The following is a 21,704-nucleotide window of genomic DNA, read 5'->3' as shown; positions in this document are numbered from 1 at the left end:
AACGCCGGCCAATAGCAGGAGGGCGGACGGGCGAGCCCGTAGCCCATTGGGTGCCACGCGCGTCAGTAACGCGCCGTTCCGCCAATGGGCGCGGGGGTGGGCGGGCCGGCGGCGGCGGAGCGGGCGCGCGGCGCGGCGGGAGCCGCCATGCCCGCGATGTACAAGGTACGGCCGCTGCACGGCGCGGGGGTGCTGGCGGAGCACCTGCCCAGCTGCATGTACCCCCTGCCCAACCTGCACCGCGCCGCCGGCACCGCCGCGCCGCCGCAGGTAGGAGCGAGGGGTGGGCGGAAGGACTTGCTTGGCCTGCGGCCCGCGGTGCTCGCCCTGGCGAGGTCAGGCATGCGGCCGCTGGGCCGGTATTCCCTCCGGTGAGAGCCCCAGCCCCTCTTGGGACCGGGAGGAGCCTCCGTTACCGGAGAGCTCACGGGGCCGATTCCCACCGCCTCAGCCCGCAGGAGGGGCCCTGGACCCGCCTCGCCGTAAGCGGCGCGTCCCAGGGTTAAGTAAAATCAACGCTTTCAGGAATTTCTCGAGAATGTATTTAAAGTCCTCAGTAGTTCTCATTTTGACTTTTCTGGGCTCTCGCGTGTGTCCCTGTCGCGGTTTTTATGTTTGAATGGCCGTGCTGAGCTCTCTGCCAGCCCCGGGAGAGTGCCCGGCAGGCCTCGTTCCGTCCTGCTGCATCATCGCTCTGCTGGCTCAGCTCGGGTTTCGGCCAGCTACACACCCTCTGTTCCTAGTTTCACTTTCTTGTGCCTTAAATAAGACAAAAATGCCAAATACTGTGTTACATAGGTCTAGTTGAGCAGCCTCTCCAGTGCCAGGAATACATGGAATTCTCACAGGCTGCTTGTGGCCAATTTTAGCTTGATGCCATCACGGATTTGCTGTGCCCTCACCCAGGCTGATGGTGGAGATACTCAGTACGAGTAACTTTGGGTCAGAACTTAACAGGAATGCAAACGAAATACCTTCCCATTGCAAAGTGTGGAGTTGTGTACTAACTAAATAATGGTCACTTAAGAGGTCTTCCCTTGTCTTATCTTTGAGAATATTAAGTGGATATAAAGATTTTACTTGGGTACTTTGTTTATCTCTTCATCCATGATAGTTTGGGTTTGTTTAATCCTTATTCAGGATGCTTAGAAATAGGCTATTTGAAATTTTTTCTTTAATGTTATTTTAAGCTTGTAGACTTAAAACCTGCCACAGGAATATGTTTTCATCTTCTTTCAAAAGAGATTGTAAGATGAGATGCTTTTGAAGTAATTCAGATAAAAAGCTGCATTGGTATTAACATGTAATAAAGCCCATGGTCTTTTTTTTTTCACTATAATTTATATTCTCTGAAACAAAGACTGAATCCACACAATATACCATCCACCTAAAGCTGCAGGGCTTTTTACTTTTATTACCTGCCTGATCTATCAAAAAGTTTCTTGTTTGGCTGCTGTACCACAAACTTTGCTCTTCTGGGCTGACAAGAACCTGACAAGCTCTCTTTGATTTTTCAGTCATTGTTCAGCACTTCACTGCCAACTCTTTGTCTGATTTTGACTGTGTTACAGTTTGCTGTAACTAATGGTTTAAAAGAATCTGTTAAGCAGGAAGATTTCAGGTATGTATTCAGTACGCCATCTCACCACTCTCATACAGGCAAGAGACTACTGATAGACATAAGCCCATGATATTCACAATGGTCTGGCTATTTGAAGGTGTTTAGTCTTTCAAAACTTAATGTTAAGTGAGCTGTGGGCTATTTTGACACTGAGCTGAGTGAATGTTTACGTGTTTGCTCTTCTCCTGTAGGAAGAGGTTGACCCATCACTTCAAGCACTTGAATGCCGCCAGGAAGAGATTCTGAAGCGCTTGTATGAACTGAAGAGTGCTGTGGATGGGCTCTCCAAGATGATACAAACCCCGGATGCTGACTTTGATGTAACAAATATCATTCAAACTGATGAATTTTCTCCTTTGACAACAAATGGAGCAAATTTAGATCTGATGCTTGGAAAGGTAAGTTTAGTTGAGCAGTTACAGTGGTAGGTACTTTCTCAACATTCCATTTTCAGGACTGGAAGGGGGCATTAAAACCTGGGACACTCAGAACTCAATACACAACCTAAAATTACCATTTAATTATGGCCATCCAGATTATAGATACAAACATTTATAAACACTAGTTCTATGTATGCTCATTTGGATATCATTTCAAGCAAGAATAGTTCATTTTTAAATTTCAACAGTTGGTTTTTTGTTTGTTACTAAACTGGAAACTTAAACATTGGCTTCATCTTGGAGTAGAATTTACCTATCATGTCCTTTAATTACATGGCAAGGAAGGAAGATGTTTAAACATTTGCACAAGTTTTAAATGTCCAAGCTTGAATTTATTTACTTGAATATCATTAGAATTTCACATATAAACATGCATGACTATGTACATTTTGGTGTCAAATGAAAGCAATAATTATGAGTATGATCTGGAATGTGTCTTACCTGCTGAATGTTTTACTTTCCATTCAGGATTATGGAGCCCTGAAAGATGTTGTCATCAATGCAAATCCTTCTCTACCTCCACTGTCACTGTTAGTGATACACAGTCTGCTTTGTGAACGCTACAAAATATTATCAGCTGTTCACACACATTCATCAGTGAAAAGTGTGCCAGAAAACCTCTTGAAATGCTTTGGAGAGCAGACTAAGAAGCAGCCACGTCATGAGTATCAGTTGGGCTTTACTCTGATTTGGAAGGATGGTAAGAATGACATTTGTAGATCAGTATTTTACAATAGATGAGAAAATGAAACTTGTGCTATAAACCCTTGCACACAGATGCCTTGGTGTCCCTGTGGTGACATATGGTGGATACAGAGAAGCAGGAAACATTTTTGTTCTCTTTTCATAGTTGTGAACCATGCTGGGCCAGAAAAGGAAGATTCTTGTTCACAGTTACTGCTGTTACAAAATGCATGTGGCATTGACAGGGTTGTTTGTACCCTCAGGTTTTGGGGGTTTTTTTTAATGTTTTTTAGTTTCTACAAATAAGGTCATTAGAAGAGAAATTATGGAGGATTTGGCTAAATTTTTCAAAAAGTGATCTCTTTATCCCACACGACTGAAAACTGTGCATCAGGTTAATGATATTAACAGTGGTGCTGGCATCACAATGTTCATCATGGAATTACTGTTCTAGTTAATTTCTTTACTATGTTGGAGTCACTGTTTTTTTTTCCTTCTGTTAATTTCAGTTCCCAAACCCCAGATGAAGTTTAGCATTCAAACCATGTGCCCCATAGAAGGAGAGGGGAACATCGCTCGATTTCTCTTTTCCCTGTTTGGGCAGAAGTACAATGCAGTTACCTCAACTCTGATCGACAGCTGGGTGGACACAGCCATCTTCCAGCTGAAAGAGGGCAGCAGCAAGGAGAGAGGAGCAGTGCTGCGCTCCATGAATGCTGCCCTGGGCAAGAGCTCGTGGCTGGTGGGCAATGAACTGACGCTGGCCGATGTGGTGGCGTGGTGCGCGCTGCAGCACACGGGCACTGCCAACACCGCCCCCGCCAACGTGCAGAAGTGGATGAAGTCCTGTGAGAATCTGGCACCTTTCAGCTCTGTGATGAAGCTGCTCAAGTGAGCCCGTATCCTTCATAGTGATGTTTTAATCTTACTCCACCTCATGCCTGCTGTAATGTTTGAGTCCTTTCTGAGATGTATTTTAGGTATTACAGTTGGACAGAATCCTAAAATAATAAAAGCATTACAGCTGCCTTTTGGGTGTGACCTTTTTTGTAACTCTTGCGTAACATTTGTTCAATGGCTACGATATGTAAATTAATCCTACATAAATACAAGCTGTGCTCTTAGTTTTTCCCACTGCAACATGTTTCTTTTCTCAGGAGCCTTTGGTCAAGGCAAAAGGATAAATACCTTTTAAGAACAGACAGCCAAATGAAAATGCATTGAAATATTTTATGTAAAAAAAGAAACATTTTATATAACTTAACACACAATCAAGGATAGTTCTTCCTGTAGTTAAACAGGAGAGCCTAGTCTTGTTTGTTCGTCTTGCTCTTCAGAAAGCTGTCTTATTGTCTCCCTCAGCTTCTCTATTTCTTCTTCTTGCTGTCTCACCTTCTGTTGGAGGTTAGAAATAACCTGAAAATGAGATTATAGCTAAGCAAGGATATAAAGCCTTATTGACCTACTCAAATTGTGTTTGCAATCCACTACAGACACAGTGCAGCAGAACTCAGCTATTCTACATTCTTGTTACTATAACTTAAATCCACAAACCAGTGGAGCGTGGAAAGGAAACATGATTAGAAGAATCTACAGATGTGATGAAATGCTTTGAAAGCTTTTCTGACCTACAAAAATACCTCTCAACTGTACAGTTCAGAAAGTTGCCTGAAGTTTATGACCAGCTATCTCATTGCAAAGACACCAGAAATAATACAGTGGCCTAAATACTGTAATCAGAAAAAGAGTCTTAAGAGGAATATGTGATTAAGTTCAAAGCCAAACAAATATAATGCAGGCAGGGATACAAAAGGCATTTTCTTTTTGTGTTCATTTAGGCTGTAAGGGTTGGGGTTACTGGCCCAAGTTACCTGGTCTGTGGTGTGGAAGAGCTCACTGTCCCGAAGCTGAGCTGCTGTTGGGCGTTCTGTAGCTCTCAGACTGGTGAGGAGTTTCACGTACTTGGCCTGAGTAGGCCATTTCTTGTAGAAAGTGTGAGGAATTTGGCCAGTCCTTAAATGTGTAAGAACTTCTGTTCTTTCCATTTCTGTTCCAAATGGTTGGAAGAGTTCTAGCAGGATAACACCCATGCTGTACATGTCTGACTGTTAATGGGGTAAAGAGTAAGTTCTGGGATAACTGCTGCGTTAACTCAGTGGGCTGCTTTTTCTCATAAAATCATTATATGAAAAAGTTTCACAACAGTGAAGTTTCATGATTATATGAAACTAGTATTTTCATATATATGAAAATACTACTACTAACACTACTAAACACAAATCCAAATCTATATACATTCTGAACATATTGAAAAGTTTTGCTTTAAGTTGATATCCGTGTTTCAACAAAAACACTAGGCATGACAGGAGGAATATTTATGTATTTGCCTATTGAAAGGCTTGATTTATTTCTATTATCTATTGTGTTAATAGAGAAAAGAAGAAACAAAACAAAGTTCTCTACCTTGAAATCATAGTGAGATCCCTGCAGTTGTTCTGGTGAGGCATAGAGGCAGGTCCCCACTCCTGAAGTATGTGTCAGTCCTTTGAAAGGCAATTGAGACTTAGCAAGTGTTGTTACTCTTGCAAGTAACAGTTTAATGATTTGAATACCATAGAAACTTGAACAGTGAAAGCCATCACACTTTCTTCTCTTACCATTTATCCGTTCTGTCTGAACCCACTGGTCTGCATCATTCCAAAGAAGGTCTTTGCAGGCTAATCCAAGGTCACCTATTTTCACCTGATGATCTGATCCATGGAGAAAGATATTTCTAGGCTGCAAATGAAGACAGAATACAATTTAGAAATATGTCTATATAAATAATTACGGAATTTCAGCTGTTTCAAAGTCTATAAAATCCAGCGTTTCACAGGTATAAGATGATTATTTAAATTTTTTTAGTAGTGGGAGAGAAAAAACAGTCATTGCTGATAAAAAAATCACATCTTAGGAACACCATTTGGGCCAAAAGACCACATACCTAAAACAAAGATCTAGAAAAAATGGAAGAAAACCAAAACAGAAAAAGAAAAAGATTTAATGAAAAGATTATGTACTTTTTTCCCCCAACTGAAACTGGGAAATTTGCAGAACAGTAAACACAAACAGGCAAGAGTGGACAGTAAATTTGACCAACTGATGTAGCAGGAAGAATGACTAAATATCATTGGGATAGACATAATACAAACCAAAATACACTTTTCTGTATGATAAGCAGCTGCAATATGCCACTTGGTTCTGGGAAGCTGCTATGAAAAAAAAAGCCAAATTATGACAGACTTGAGAGCACTGACTCAAAACTGAAACAGTTTTTATCCATATATTTTGGTTTTAGGACCACTATGGAGGAGAAATGCAAGCATTATGTATCTAGAAAAAACCCCCAACTTGCTCAGGTAGCACAAAGGAAAAAGTTGGTCTTTTGTTACTGTATAAAGGAGATGTAAATAGTTTTAACAAGAGATGGGCAATCTCCATTCTTTTCCTTTATTCAATGCAGATCAAACTTAAAGATGCAGCACTGTTGAGCAAGTTGCTAGGCTTCTCCTATCCACTGAAATAAAAACATATCCAGGACACCCACCCACTGGGCTTCTGTTCTCAGAAATTCACACACTGAAAGACTTTCTTAGAATATTATCCCAGAAATTACAGTCTCTGCTAGGTATCTGCAAAATCACCATTAGAAGAATATATGGTGAAACCCATGAGAACTGGCTCAGAAGCAGGTCTGCAGTAACTGTATGGAATTCTGGAATTCTTTATATAACGACCAGACTTTGGACAGTAAGGCCATGATGATGCTAAATGGGAAGGCAAACTGAAAAACTGTCCATCCTGGAACAGCTGACAGAAAAATGAAAATTAATCCAGAGTGAAGATTGAGTGATTTCAAGTAGTTCCAAGCTTCCACGTGTGAGGTTTAATAATCATTTCTTCACACAGCTGCTGTATCAGATGCAGAAAACCTAAGTAGGAAGCAACGTAGGAAAACACACATTCACTTCCTTTCTATTCAGATCTATCAGTAAGCAAGCAACTAGAACGTATTTTCAAAAGCTAACTGTATGCAGTTAGCAAACTGAAGTGTAGTCAAGGGGATTTGCTTATTTTTGTAATTACCTAAAATATTTTTTTTTAGGTAATTAAGTTCCTACCCTCGTTAAAGAAAGACTGAGACAAAAGAAAACCAATCTGACCATGCCTGTTTCTGACAGGAAAATGGCTTCAAAGGAGAAAACACCTCTAGAGCTTAAAATCCACTTAAGTCAGTGTAACTGAGTACTGTGCTGGTAGTAAAGAAAGTATGGCACTGTTATAGAGGAGATGATGTGTTTTCTCATACGTAAGAACTAAATTCTTAAGAACCCAGATTATCTCTAATGCAACTATGAAGTTGCTTTCATTCTCCCATAATGCAAATTGTCTTTGTTTTCTTCAACCTCAAGTAATAATTTGATGAACTTACTTTAATGTCTCGATGCATCACTCCCATGCTGTGGATATAGCAAACTCCTTCTACTACCTCCTGGAAAATCTTCATTGTCCAGCGAGCATCCACGAGATCATATGGACCTTAAAACAATTTAAATTACTGAGTTATGTAAGATTATGGTGGTATTCTTGTTGAATTATCTTTATTTGTGCTGTGAAATAAATTTTTAACAGAATGAGCATATTTTAAATATGGATTTTGCCATGCTTCTCTCAAGATACTATTTCTGAATCAGCCAAAAGTCACTAACATCCAAATTCCAAAAAGGAAAGTTCAGGGAATATGAACATATATTGTTCTGAAAAGATTCTTCCAAACCCTATCAGATAGTTCTTTGATTATGAATTTAACAAACGCTTTACTTTCATGCAAGTCCTGACCTAGCATGAAAAACACAGTTCCAGATAAAATCATAATAATTTATGTAGTGACATGCTGTCTGTATTGCTCTGCATTCTTCTTGTTTTGTTCCTAATCCTTCTCTGCTGTGCTACCCTCTGAAATTCCTCCATCTCCTCTGGCTGTAGCTGTCCTAAATAAACTTAGCACCTCCTGGTTTTGACTGTTTTCCACATTACTATTTTATTAAACTACGTTGTCTCCCTGCTCTAATGACCCATATTTAATGTGTCTTTTTGAACACTCACCATTTACTCACATTTGGGTTTCTATCTCTTTGTGTCTAACCTATGATAATATTCACCTTTTCCATGAAAATGTGTGAAAACAGCATTTTACAAGCTCAAATGCCTTTGTAATTCTGTCATTTCCTGACCAGGAACATCATCTTTTAGCTCACGAAAGTTAAAATACTTTGATTACAGGAGAAATTAGTGGAAGTCAGCTGACAGATTGCTGGTAAACCTGTCTCTGAATGAAAACAACAGATTTACCTTAATACTGAATAAAACCAAGATAAAACATTAATCACACATTTTGTTTTACAACCAGATGGGCATAGGCTGCTTTTATACAACCACCCCAGAGAATGGAACATGTCTCTACTGCTTTAAGAGCATTGGATTTGTTCTTCCAAATGTCAACAGTTACTGATGACTGCTTGGTAGGAGGGCATGAGAACCCCCGGTCACTCAGAAAAAGTCAATGTTACATTCTTTAACCTATTACAAATTAACTTGTCTGGATCAAATGATATAATTGTATTTTCTGCAGCAGATAAATTAGCCTTTAACCAGCTTTCTGAGAAGCAGCAGATTCTGTCAATAAAAAACTCTCTTCCAAATAAGGAATATTGCCCAGACACTGATCTCCCCTGGTAACAACTACGCCTCAGGCATTCAGTCATTCTTTTTTGAAGAGCTGTCTAAAACTCAGGAATTTCAATTCTTTTACCAACATCTATCATGCACAAATTCAATACAAGCTGCTATTCGATTAAGTGAATAAAGAATAAAGATCCGTATTATAAGCTGCTGAAATAAAATAAAATTAGATAACTGCACTTCAAATTACAAGAAAAAAATTACTTGCTTTACAATGAATAAGACAGTGATGAATCTTACTAGAAGTGTCCTCTGATCTCTTGTTACATCTTTTATTACGGTCAGCAATCCAATCCCACAAGGATATTTCACACAACTGCATTTGTATATGAAGCATCAAGTGATACTCCACCTAACAGAAAAATAATGGTCCATAATTTTGCCATTGTAACGTGAACAGTATTTCCTTAGTTATTTTCTTTAAAGCAAATAAACTCAAAATTTATTAAACAAAAACAGGTACCAAAAGGACATCAAATATAATATTAGCAATCTACTGCACTCAAGAAGCAGATGCAACAATGCTATGTAGTTTTGGGGAGTTTTTTGCTTGTTTCTCGAATTTTAACAATCATTATATGATAAATGCTAACAAAACTGCCAGATGCGTCTTTGATATTTGAATTAGAGTTTGAAACCTTCTAGAAATACTAAACAGATGTTTATTCCAGCTTAATCAATATAAAATAGCAGAAAAATAATCAACTTCTTGATACAGAATTTTATCAGAATCACAGAATTGTTTAGGTTGGAAAAGACTTTTGAGTCCAACTGTTTGATTTATTACCATGAATATGTAGCTCAGTTTCTGGTAATGGACCAGTTCATCTGATAACCTGGACAACTCAAGCAGACAACTTTAAAACTGGGTTTCTTGCAAGAGGGAACTCCAAATGATAGCAAAAGCTTGAAGCATTCCAGAGCTGGCTGTGTTATACAAAACGTATCAGTGGTATGGTATAAATGACAACAAGGTTTTAGAAGCACAAGTGATTCCCTGCTTGAATCTGCTTTTATCTCCTTCCCATGTACTCCTACACTGCACATGACATACCAAGACACTTGCATCATTAATAGCTGCTTTACCTTTCATTAGTGAAAGCTAAAGATTTGCAGTTTTGATGGGGCTGTTTAATGCAGCAGTACTAGTTTTTATTCATGCAGGTACTTCATGCAGGACTCAAGAGGCCTAACACATGGGAAGTTCCTCATAGATGCTGAGCTTTACCAGCTCCTCTGGCCAGCTTCCTTGTAATGATGTTACCCACTTAAGAAAATTTGTCTGAACTTTTGGCTCTACTTGCAGTCATTCCATTCTTCTAAAATTATTGTTATAAATCATTCATTTTCACTGTCTACTGCACTACTTTAAAAACATCACAAAATTAGACAGCAGATAAGGATACTTAAAGAGAACTGTATTTACCTCAAACTCTCCACAGAGTGCTACCTCATTTTTGGAGCATCCTTCAGAGCAGGACTTGGTTTCAGAGGACTCAGTTTCAGTGCTAGCATCTTGATCCAGACTGGAATGAGGTCCCTGTGTTGAATGATTGTCCACATCCGTTGATAAACTGTTACCATTATTTACAAAGCCTCCTTGTAGTTCTATGGATAGTTCACCTTTATTTGGTTTTACACTCTCTTTGCTATTGCTGTTTGTAAAGTCATTCCTTACATCCATATTCTGCACTGATTCTCTATGCACATTTTTATGACTGGTACTGTCACAGGACTTCTTTTCTTGTGAGGTAAGGTCAGCAAAGATAATTGAACTACCACTTTCCACACTCTGGATGTGACAGTGATCACTGAAAATAACAAAGGCAGAGAAATCCAAATAAATACATGGTTTCATACCATCTATTTGTCATAAACCATACTGAATTTTTTCCCCCAATTGCAAACAGCACTTCCAAGTAAGAGTTCAGCTGCTTCCTCACATAAAACTCCAGGATTCCATATCTGTCAGTGCAGGCTCCAGCTGATTTAATACTTTCTACCAGCAGGTATTTTGGACAGCTGTCCCAGGCAGCAATGTCTGCACAGCTGAAAACACAGCTGAATACACAGCTGAAGTTAAAGTTGAATGTGTTACCACTGAGATTGGTAATACTCACTTGCTATTCTTTTGCTCCAAAACTAGTGGCTGCAACTCCATTACTGTTTTACCTGTTGGATGCAAAGATAAATATGGCATTTCATAAAACAAAGAATGTATCCACATATTTACTAAAAATTACCATTTAAGCTAGACGACCTCATCTAATTGAACCTTGTTACCTGTGAATAGCTCTAGATTACCTCTATTTCTGCTGCTGTAAAAGGGGCTTGTTAAGTCTACTAAGAAGCTACCCTAATATGTATTTCATTTATCTTTAAATGAAAAGAAAATACATGTTGTACAAAGTCAATAAAAGGGTTGTACTGGGCTTTCTTAGATACTTACTTAGACTACATCTTTCAGCAGCCTGTTCAAAGTAGGGGTTACAATGTATAGAATAACACACAGTTAAAGAAGCAGCTCCACAAGGCATTACCCTTCATATCACACTGCTGCTGTTTTGAAGACACTTGGTATCTTGGAAATAATTGTCATTAAAATTGCATTTTTATATGAAAAAGCTGTTTTAGCACACAGAAGCAAATATAAAACATCAATCTTGTAAGACAAGGGAAACCATTAAGTACCATAGAAGCTACCTATAGATTTCATTATGCACTTCCATTACCACCATTAAATACTTATGAAGGACACCCAGCATTAAACAATTGCTTCCCTTGAGATTCTCTGGATCATTGGTTAAAAAGTTTTGCCTGTTTTACTCTACTGTCAACCTCCTACGGATTTATGCATTTTCTTTAGTGCTTATGGCTGGCTGGGCAACAAGTCAGTGACTTGGAAAGCAATAAAGTTATACAGAGCATAACCAAACCTCCCACTAAGAGAGGATCAAAAGATTTAATTGCTAAAGGCATTCTAGGAAAGGACTAGAAAGGGACCAGTGGATTAGGGTTACAAAGGGACCAAAGGACAGAGTGTGCAAAGAGCTGAGAACAAAGAACCTGAAGAGAAAAACCAAGAAGAAAGTTTAAAATGAACATAGAAGTAGATAAATTCTCAACAGTTACAGACAGTAGCTGATAGACAAAAAAATCCAATTGTTTTGTCAGTGCAGGACTATGAAACACAATTCATCAAATTTAAAAAGACTAACTTGGAAAGCAAAAGAGTTTTTGGTGGGGGGTGGTTATCACTAAAAATAAATAGTTTCAGGTTCTTTCAGTTTTTCTTAGCTCTTTTCCAGATACAAAGAGAAGCATACTGGGATGCTCATTCTATTGTTCTACATCTCTGAGACTTCAAAACATAGTTGCAAATTCGTGGGTTTTTTGTCCTATTCATCATTTCCCCCCACAATATCTGAGGCAACTCATTCCTCAGCATTCATTCTTCTCCTCATGAACTCACCTCTTCTTGCATTAAAAGGTTTTCACTGCATTTCACTGACCTTCACACAGCTTTGAATTCCTCCTCATACATTACCATGAGTAAAGCTGATATTTCCATAGTTCCAAATTAATCACTAAGTAACAGATAAATTATTTTCTAAGGAGGGATTGAGTGCATAAAAACACCTGGTGATCACCTGTAATTTCCCTTTCTTTTAGTTCTTTTAAGGAAGGAAAAAAAAAGTCATTTTATCAGAGAAGTAATACTCTCCTGAAAATAACAGTACAGAGGTTGTAAGATGCAAGCAAGAATTACACAATGAGCTGTACTTTCCTTTTGGATGCACTGTTTGAACTTGTTCCATCCAAGCAGTGTGATAGCCTACAATATTGGGATGCTGCAGCCCAGCCAGCACTTTGACTTCTCGGAGCACCTAAAAAGACCAAAAAACCCACAGTGTGACTCCTTTATTCTGTGTGCTTAGTAAATATAAAAGGTAACAAAAAGTAAATTTCTTTGAGAGAAAGTACAGATGAAATTGTTACAGTAACAGAAAAAAATTTGAAAGCTTGAAAACAAATTGATTTTCATCATTGCAGAGATGACCAAATTCAAGTTATTAATATAGTTCTTTTAATGGACTTCAATGTGTCTCATTTACTTTTTTCTACAAGGTATTGATAGGCTCAAACCCTTGGAAATTCAGAATGCATAAAAACTTTTATTAGCTACATTAATAAATTAGAACAGAATAAGCTACAGAGTTAAAACAGGGACAAAACACAGAAAGAAGAATACCTTCATGCAATCTCTTCTTGTAGCCTTCTTAATTTTAATTTTTTTAATAGCATAGAACTGACCATCTAACTTGTTTCTGACCTGAAAACAATTGCAACAGGAGAAAATTAGATGTTAATGTGCTTGGATTAATTAAATCCTTTCAAACCCACTATTTTCTAAAATTTTATTTCTGCACCCAATTATGGGGTGGAATATGGAATATCACCTGTATCAGGGAATGAAACTGGCATGAGGCCCCTGCTGTCCTACAGGGATACTGATAGGTCCTGATAACTGCTTAACAAGTCCTCAATAAATATGTGAGACCACATCTGTCATTTCCACATGGCACATACCTCATGGGGAACCTTGGGCTGGCCATACACTACAAGTACTTATCACAATTCAACATTGGCTTGGAGAGTTTATGCTCATACTGAGGCTCATTTTTTAAAAGCAGCCACAACTAAAGCATTGGGGAGTGCAAACCAAACACTTCTGATGCTGTTTAGAGTCAATATAGCATAGTAATTCACATGTCAAATAAGGAGTTTTCATTCACTTTAAAAGGGTCAAAATACACAAAGAAAAACATTTGATATAGCCTGCTTCTGACAAACAAAACTAATTGCAACTGAGTAGCTTTTGAAATGAAACACCAAGTTTCTTCTAAGCTAAAGATTTGTACCTCTCCTATTCAAAAAACATTTGGCAGTACAGCTAAAACAGTAACTCCAAATTCCAACAAAAAACTAGATATAAATAGAGTAGTTTTATATGGGAGGTAAAGAATACCTTGTATACTTTGCCATATCCTCCACTTCCTAACCTTGCAACCTCTTCAAATTCATTCAAATATCGTGAAGTCTGTGCTTCAAAGAGAACTTCTTTTTTCCTAATTGAGAAAAGTTAGGCTGCATTAAACTAAATTACAACTTAAGAGTAAGATACAGCTGTACACATTCTAAAAATATTATTCATGTTATGAAAAGAAGAAAGTACTTTGACATTACCATACTGTTACCAGCCTGAGTTTCAGTGAATACTGAAAACCAGCAGACTGCAAGACCATGCACATGTGCTACAAATCCATACTCTGTTTTATGAGAAGTGTTCAGAATATTTCTTTTGCATTGAAGCCTGATAAATCTTGTTTTCTTAAACAGTGGCACTGACTGCAAGAGTTGTACTGAAGAAGAAATTATCACTACATCATTTTGAGAAATTGGAGAAACCTTTACCATTTTTTCCTGTTTCAGAACCAAAATATGAAATGCAGTATTAATTAAATTTAGAGTGGAGCACAGAACTTTAGGGAAGGAGTTAATTTAGTGTTTCTACATGCTTTGAATACATACCCAATTGCAAGAGACTCTCCATTATCAAGTTCCTATGAAAGAACAAAATCCAACATAAAAACATGCCATGTAAAAAGAATAACATGTCTGCTGTGCCAGTGGCATGGACAGCTTCATCAAAACAGAAACTGCAACCTCCTTCTTGGAACAAAATTACAGTCATTCATATGCTGCAGAGAGCTTCACCAAATTAAAGTATTATTATCCCACTGGTAATCTGTTAACATCTCTCTGCTGGAGAGATTACTGCCCTTTTAGAGTTCTGCTGGCAAACAGGATAAAATGAGGGCTCTAAAATATACTTAAAACAAAAGTAACTAGCTTAGTTCAAGCAGCAAGATAAGTAAACAGGTCTGATTCAGCCTGAAGTACACAAACTACACCCTCCACTAATATAAATATGGGAGTGTTAGCATAACCAACAGTTTAAAGTTGAAACTGGGTATCTGTTTAAAAAATACTTACAACACCTTGCCTCTGTTTATAAACATTTAAAGTTGCTTTATTATTACTATTTAATAAGGTACAAAATATTGATGGCTTCAAAAACTGGTTTGCACCTACAGAACCAGAGCATGCCATCCCAAAGAGCTAAGGAATTATTTTGTATAATTATTACAAAGACCCAATCCAATATTACAAGAACCTCTAGACAAAAGCTCCTTACTGCAGAGGTTGCCAAAGACATGTAACAAAGCTTACCCCATTAAGTATTTGTTGATTAGCTGCTTTCATCAGTTCAGTAATGGCTCTGTTGTGCTGCAGTCTTATAGTACTAAATTCATCACAAAAGACAAAAGGGGAGAGTAACCCTGTTCTTGTGAAAGTCTGACGAAGAACTGCATAAAGGAACAGACAAAGGCCAGAAAAACATTAAATCAAGCCATCCAATAACACCACATAAAGTTTTTATTATTTGAAAGATACCATGACTGAAAAACTGAACAATCCCTCCTACTCTAATGCTGTTCCTGCACCTTTAGCAATTAAAACTAATTTAAACCAAACTAGAGCTACTCAATGGGAATCCCTTCACATAATATAATTGTTTGCCATGCCTTTCAGGGTCACAGCTGCATCTCCTCTTCTTCCTCAGCTCAGCAGATGAGTTACAGAAACATCCACCCATTCACTTACATTTTACTTTTGGACGTAAAAGAAAAGAAAAATTCAAAGCAGGTTCACAATTATGAGGATGGATTTATAATCAAAAGTGGTAATGTCAAGATTTTCTAATTCCCATCCAAACTCACACACTTGTGCACATATTCATAATAGAGAATGAAGTTGCTCCCTTCTACCACTTCATCTTTCTCATATGGAGTAAAACAACTGTGGCAAACAAACCCTCATAAATGCTCGAGATGGGTGCAACTGTGATGTTATAAATGGCATAAATTTTAGCAATGAAAAACACATTAGATTTTATTGTCTACAGTCATATAAAGTAAGGACAAAACCCTTCTTAATGCACTAAGTATATGCCTAAATGAACAAAATACCCATGGTAAGTCATATGCCAAGAAGATATTTTAAAAAGTGTGAATTCCTTGAATGATATCACGAGACTTTATGGCAAAATAAAGAACTTGTAGAGGTATTTACTCAGATTTTCACAGAATATAATTTTAAAATATTTAGTGAAGACTCTACTGCAACTATTTCTTGATATTTTATTAAATTCATCTTCTACCAGCATTTTTAGATCACATATAACAGTAATATAATTTACCCTGCTGCCCTTCTCATGATGCAACTCACACGATCTAGCTGGAGCAGAACTGTCTGATCCTTACATTTACAGCAATACTCTGTTACTGTTTTCAAAAATAAGGCAAGTTGTCATTGCCAATTTAGTTGATTCAAGGTATTCATCATCTTCACAGAATCACTCTTGTCCCAGTGGGATGAAACCTACAGCTTTGTATTGGTATTACACTGTAATTCTACACAGAAGGGTCTGGTACACATTGCAGTAAGGCAGTTTGAGAGACACGAATGAACTCCTCTTACTAACTTCGGAACAAACCCCTGGAGTGAACGGGGTTGTGCGTGTACATGTGGCAGAGATGCTCCAGCAGTGACACGAGCAGCAGCTGGTTCTGGATGGTCGAAGTGAACTTCACAAATTTTTGCGACCCGTTTGCAACTCGCAGCTCCGCTGGCACATCCGAATCTAGAAGAGGACAGTCAGACGAATGAACTTTGGTCTCAGGACACACCTATTTACCTAAACATGAAAACAATGTACAGCCACACAGCTTCAACACAACCCCGGCTCACAGAGGCAGCACTCGAGCTGCCACTTAGCGAGTAGCTTAAGAGGCTAATTAGAAGCCTAATTAATTTTTTTTAAGTGTGCACGGAAAGCAGCTACCCGGGGAGGCCGAGGCACCCCGTGCCCGAGGCAGGGGGAGCTCGCACGGCGGCCTCAGGGCAGGGTGCTGCTGAGGGCCTGCCCGCTCTTGCATCACCCCCGCGGCCGCCGCTACCTCAGAGCGGTGGGGAAGGACAGGAAGAGGAAGGCGACGGTTCTACCCTCCTTCCCTCCCTGCCAGCCGGGGAAATGAACGATTTCCCCGCTCACCCACAGGGCTGCCGCCGGCCCCGCTTACCGTCAAAGCGCGGCTCCGGGCTCTCCTCAGGGAACTCGATGGCGGGCACCGGCACCCGCATGGCCGCAGCCCTGCCGCCCCCCACATGCCGGGCACCGGGATCCCATCCGCTGCGGCCGGCGGGGCCAGCCCGGCCCGCCGTGGGCGGCTCCGGGGGCCGGGCCAGCGTTTATGGCCGCTCTTTGGGCGCGGAGATATAAAACATGAACTGGAGGGATAAACCCAAGGGGGGAACCTTCGGCCCGAGAGGCGGGGACGGGCGGGCAGGAGCTCGTACCGAAGGTCTGCTGCGGGGAGCGGAGCGTCCCCTCCCCTCCGCACGGGGACCGGCACCGCCCGCGTGAGCCCCGCGCCCGGACCGGGGGTCGCCGAGCCCCCTCTAGCGGCTCCCGGCCGCGGCACAGGGGCGGTGCCGGTCCCCGTGTGACCCGGAGGCGCTCGCTGCTCCCCCCGCCGCCGCCGCCGCCTCCTCTCCTCCCCCCGCCCGCCTGCCCGGCCGGCGCCGGGCCCCGGATGCAAGAGGCCGGCGGAGGGACGTCATTGTTCCCCGACGGACTGTAACAGTAGGCGGAGCGGGCCGGGCTGAGGCGGGGGCTGCGGCGAGGGGGACCCGGCAGCGCCGAGTCAAGCGGGGCCGAGCCAGGTAATGGGGCTGGGGGGCAGCGCCGGGCCCGGCGGCGGCCCCGGCACAGCCCGGCGGCACCGCGTGCGCCTCCCGCCTGGAAATCAATGGGCCGGGGGGAGGGGCCGGCCCGGGAAAGGGAAGGGAAAGCGACCGGCGGGAGCAGCCGGCTCAGCCCAGCCCAGCCCACCGTGCCGGGGCGCGGGCCGGGCGCTCGGCCGCTGCCCTCCTGGCTGGCGGGCAGCCGGAGGGGGTGGGACCCCCGGGCGGGGCGGGGCGCCGTCCCCAGCACGCGGCGGAGGGACCCAGCCCCGCCGCCGCCGCCGCCACCCCCTGGGCCGGCGGGACCGGCCCCCTCCCGGCGCGGCTTCCTCGCCCGCCCTCTCCGTTACGCGCCGGGGTCCCGCCGGCGCCCGCATCTCCTTCCTTCTAGTCCTGCTGCTGTCGGCGTGGGGGACTCGGCGTGGCTCCCCCGCGTGCCGGCGCAGGCGGGAGGGCGGCCGGGACGCCCCGGCCCCGCGTCCCGCGGCGAGAGCGGCGCTGTGCCCCGCCTGGCCCCGCGTTGTTCCCGCTCGACGCGGCTGTGGCGGCTCCCGCGGCCCCTCCGCCCCGTGCCCGGGGGGCTCCGCGCTCGCTTCGCCGCCCTCCCACCCGCGTTGCCATGGGCACGGAGCCGCCGTTGGGCGCCGCCGCCGCGGTCCTGCCCCCGGGCCGGGATGGGACGCGGGCCCGGACAGGTCAGCACGGGGCCGGGAGGCGGAGGCGGCATGGCACGGGCGGGGAGCCGCGGGGCTGAGGGGCCGAGCGGTGTGAGGGCTAGAGGCAGAAGGGCGAGGCGGGAGCTCCTTCAGGGCCGCTTCCCGGCCCCCCTCGCCTGCGTGTCGGGCTGGGTTTTGTCTTGTGTGTGTTTGGGCTCTTGCCGCGCTGAGCGCGGACATGTTGCGTGCGGTGCCCGTCCCTGCCCGTGCCAGCGGCCTTTTACTGCCGGTGTCAGAACGTTTTCGGGAAGCGGGACCCCTCAGAAGTCCAGAGTGAGGGGAAACCGGGTCGGTGCTGCGGGCTTGGCGCTGGCGGGGTGGGCGGTTCGGTTGTGAGCGGGCTCCGGGGCTCGAGGCCGCCCGGAGCGAGGCGCTCGCGGGCGCTCGCGGCGCTGGGCTCGGTCCCGCCACAACCAACGGCCCCGGGACACGGAGCTCGGAGCTGCCCCGCGCCGAGCGCTCCCCGCCGCCTGCTCAGCAAGGGTAAAATAGTCATTACTTTCTCCTCTGCTGCCTTTAATTTTGTAACGAAAGTAAAACCAGCGCGGGGCGTGTGTTTGTGTTCCGCGCTGCCCCGGGTTGTTTTTGCTCCCGGCGGCGTGTGCGGTGCGGTCGGTGATGTAGCGAGGTGACTCTGCCTGGGCTTCTGCTGGAGTTGTTTCCTCCTCCTTCTTGTTTCTGCCCCGGTGTTGCCGTGTGCCGCTCTTGTTTTTTAACACTCACTGCTGGAAGTGTTTGGTTTGTACTGAGATAAAGATGCATACTCCCTGGCTGAACGCGGTTCTGTGAACGGGATCTTGTATAAAACCCTCCTGAGCTGTGATTTATTGTATGCAAAGCGGAGACCAAACATAAATATTTAGATCCGAGTATTAACTGATGCGTGTTGCGATGAGACTGCGAAAAAAGAATCTAAACAACGCTGATGCATCACTCCAAATGGGAGGAAAGCAACTGTTCTGTTTTGCTCGTCAGTATCATACTGTGAGAAGTCTGTTATGGGAATAGCAGAGGGGAAAAGAGCTCAATACACATGGCAATGTGAATTTATGTTCAGCAGTGGTACAGGAGCAGAACCTGTATTTACAGTGAAGAGTGGGAAAATATCTGTGTAATGTTTGTGCTACTTCATCAAAGAGATGTTATATCCAAATTAATTATATTGACAGATTTTGAAAAAGTATTGGATCTGAGTTATTCTTGACATCCGTTGATATTTGCAGGTGTCTAGTGTTGATATCTGCTAATTAGTTGTCAAAACTAAATTAGCAGCACCAATCAGTGCTACTCAGTTGTTAAAAATAAATTTAAAAATATGTGAGGCTTCCCTCATTGGTCAGCATAAAGCCAAAGCTTTTTTGTGATAATATTCTTCTGTTTGCTTTTCACCGCAGTCTAGATTCTGGTTTTTGTCCTGCAAATAAGTTCATTATGTTGTTGAAACCCCTTCCCTTTCCATCAGGAAAAGGAGATGTCACCAATATCTGCAATTTGGAGTCTGGATCTTATGTGAAAATCACTAAGCCCAAGAGCTGTCATCTTAGTTTTTGAAATGGACAAGGATGTCCTCATTTTTCAGTAACATATGTGAATTTTCCATTTTTTGTATGTTATCATCTCTAAAGTGGAAAATGTGTACATAGAGAATTTTACATTGAAAATTTAGAGGGGAAAAAAATCTCATTAAAGGTTCCACACATAATTTGTCTTTTGTGGAACTAGAAGTTGTATGATTTACTGTGCTTTGTTTAATCTACTGGAAGTTCCATCATTAGCAATCAAGTTGTGCCATGAATCTGAAACTGCTTCATGCTTTGTTCTCTCAGTTATTTTAGTGTTACAAAGCAGGTTATACTTTAAACCCTCAGTTAAGTTTATAGTTTCCCTAAACTTGAGCAGGCCTTACATGATAGAGTACGATAGTAGTGAAAATTTACATGTAGGAGTTGGTAATTGATGATGTAATTATTCAGCAGCTTACTATGCACACAACATTACATGTATTTAAAGAGGTACCATCTTGAAACATAATCAGCATTTTATAAAGGACTTAGTATCAGTTATTGCCTTTATTCTTGAAGGCTGAGGATTTGTTTTGCTTTCTTCTGTGGTCATCATTTTCTTTTCATAGTTTACATTCCTCTTTTGCTTTTCCCTGGCAAAACAACTTTACATAAGTAGAACTGAAAAAGATGCTTTTGAATTCAACTTCTTGGTTTATAAGTAAGCATTGTAAATGATGGGTGCAAAATACCACAAGGAGTACTGCCAAAATTGTATCCAAACAAATACTTCTTGGAAGGGCAGAAAAAACCCAGGTGGAAATAAATTTGCAAGTGTTTTCTAGCTCTTCTTTCCCAAGATTTCTCAGAGCTGTTTCCCATGCTCTGTGTCATTAGGGGTGTGTGGTTCCCAGGAGCAGGAAGATGTTGGCCAGACAATTCCTCCTGGATCTCAACAGGCCAGCACTTGATTGTGCCACTGCTCACAGCTTCTTTTAAGAAAAAGATCTTGGTTACTATAGTGGTTTAAAATCCCATTAAAGTGTAAGAAATGCCATCAGTCATTAACTCAGCAGAAGTTTAAAAAAATATTGATGCAGTTTGGATGGAAAAAATCTACTTTGTGCATTCAGTTGTATGTTGGGTGGAATTGTTTTTTTGTGTTTTGGGGTTTTGTTCCCTTATTTGTAATCATTCTTCTCTGTTTAGTTCTTCAGGTTCTTTGAGGCTAAGGGACAGGATTTCTCTTGGTCTTTCCTTTCTGGAATACATTGAACGTTCTTATGCCAAACAGAACTTTTGCCTTGTTACAGATATGAACAATGACCATAGTTAACAAGCCAAAATCTTCAAAGTCTAAAAAATCTTCCTCAAGACGGTCTGACAAATCTATGAAACCCCGTACTAAAAAAATGACGTCTCGCACTGCAAGTTTGGGCCGGGTACCCCCTACAGAAGATCCAAACAAAGTCTCTGTGGACAAAGGTCCTGGGGGGCATATTTATTGTAGATCATCTCAAAAATCAAAGCCTTTTGCCCAAAGAGATCTAGGTAAGTGTCTTCTGTCCTCCTTCCTTTTTGTTCAAAACAAAACCAAAATAGAAGCAGATTTTAGTTGTTGCATTGCTATAAAATGGGACTACAGCAAATTAAGAGTTCAGCCACTGACTTCAATTTTGTGCATCCCCTAAGGCAGCTGCAGGGATAGGTATTGCAGAACTTGGGTTTATCTACTTACAATTGATTTGTAAAGTATTTTTTATTTATGTAAAATCAAATAAGGGGAGCTTTTCATAATGCACAGATGTACCTAGGTCTCTTCTGTTCTGGAGAGAAAAGTACATTTTACCATGTCTATTCATGGCTTCCATTATTCACAAGTCTTTGAATAATAACATTGCCCAGGAATAGATCTGATATCTATGGGGTTACTTTTTGTGCTGCTTACTTGTTTATCTGTCTGATTTTTCTTACTGCATAACCACGAGTGTAAGTTTGTGGTTTAAGTTACAATAAGGAAAAAACCAATAATTTAATTAAGATATTAAAGGATATAGAGATAAAGAAATCAGACACTAAAATCAGAGTG

General features: G+C 41.9%; 3 protein-coding genes across 5 annotated transcripts in view; 2 read left to right on the top strand and 1 right to left on the bottom strand.

Annotated features, from left to right (window-relative positions):
- Positions 1 to 106: 106 nt before the first annotated feature.
- AIMP2 (aminoacyl tRNA synthetase complex interacting multifunctional protein 2) lies at positions 107 to 3,773 on the top strand. The gene is made up of 4 exons (XM_053991793.1): positions 107 to 270; positions 1,813 to 2,019; positions 2,530 to 2,761; positions 3,255 to 3,773. The coding sequence occupies exons 1-4, from the start codon at positions 148 to 150 to the stop codon at positions 3,638 to 3,640; spliced, it is 948 nt and encodes a 315-aa protein (XP_053847768.1). The 5' UTR covers positions 107 to 147; the 3' UTR covers positions 3,641 to 3,773.
- A 182-nt stretch (positions 3,774 to 3,955) lies between these two features.
- EIF2AK1 (eukaryotic translation initiation factor 2 alpha kinase 1) lies at positions 3,956 to 17,338 on the bottom strand. Its single transcript, XM_053991785.1, is given in 18 exon segments — positions 3,956 to 4,161; positions 4,617 to 4,850; positions 5,209 to 5,288; positions 5,403 to 5,523; positions 7,217 to 7,323; positions 8,767 to 8,878; positions 9,953 to 10,337; positions 10,647 to 10,700; positions 12,316 to 12,413; positions 12,779 to 12,859; positions 13,556 to 13,655; positions 14,119 to 14,150; positions 14,821 to 14,957; positions 16,136 to 16,294; positions 16,734 to 16,808; positions 16,811 to 17,068; positions 17,071 to 17,220; positions 17,223 to 17,338. Coding segments are annotated over 18 exon segments (2,358 nt in total). The 5' UTR covers positions 17,275 to 17,338; the 3' UTR covers positions 3,956 to 4,038.
- Positions 17,337 to 21,704, top strand: part of USP42 (ubiquitin specific peptidase 42) — an 18,204-nt gene continuing 13,836 nt past the window's right edge. Inside the window, exons 1-2 of one of the 3 annotated variants that reach the window (XM_053991782.1) lie at positions 17,337 to 17,376; positions 20,929 to 21,166. In XM_053991782.1, coding sequence (XP_053847757.1) covers positions 20,938 to 21,166 — 229 coding nt within the window. In that variant the 5' untranslated portion in view covers positions 17,337 to 17,376; positions 20,929 to 20,937. Of the gene's footprint in view, positions 17,377 to 18,014; positions 18,093 to 18,544; positions 18,597 to 20,928; positions 21,167 to 21,704 lie in introns of those variants that run through there. The other 2 variants (XM_053991784.1, XM_053991783.1) reach the window with 2 other exon arrangements.

Source organism: Vidua macroura, chromosome 16, assembly GCF_024509145.1.
Source record: "Vidua macroura isolate BioBank_ID:100142 chromosome 16, ASM2450914v1, whole genome shotgun sequence".
NCBI lineage: Eukaryota > Metazoa > Chordata > Aves > Passeriformes > Viduidae > Vidua > Vidua macroura.
This window is presented reverse-complemented; position numbering and strand designations above follow the sequence as displayed.

Excerpts from the sequence above, each read along its gene's own strand:
- AIMP2 (XM_053991793.1), top strand. The coding sequence starts at position 148 with ATGCCCGCGATGTACAAGGTACGGCCGCTGCACGGCGCGGGGGTGCTG. Across the intron at positions 2,020-2,529 it reads TAGATCTGATGCTTGGAAAG|GATTATGGAGCCCTGAAAGA; the intron begins GTAAGTTTAGTT and ends CTTTCCATTCAG. Across the intron at positions 2,762-3,254 it reads TACTCTGATTTGGAAGGATG|TTCCCAAACCCCAGATGAAG; the intron begins GTAAGAATGACA and ends TGTTAATTTCAG.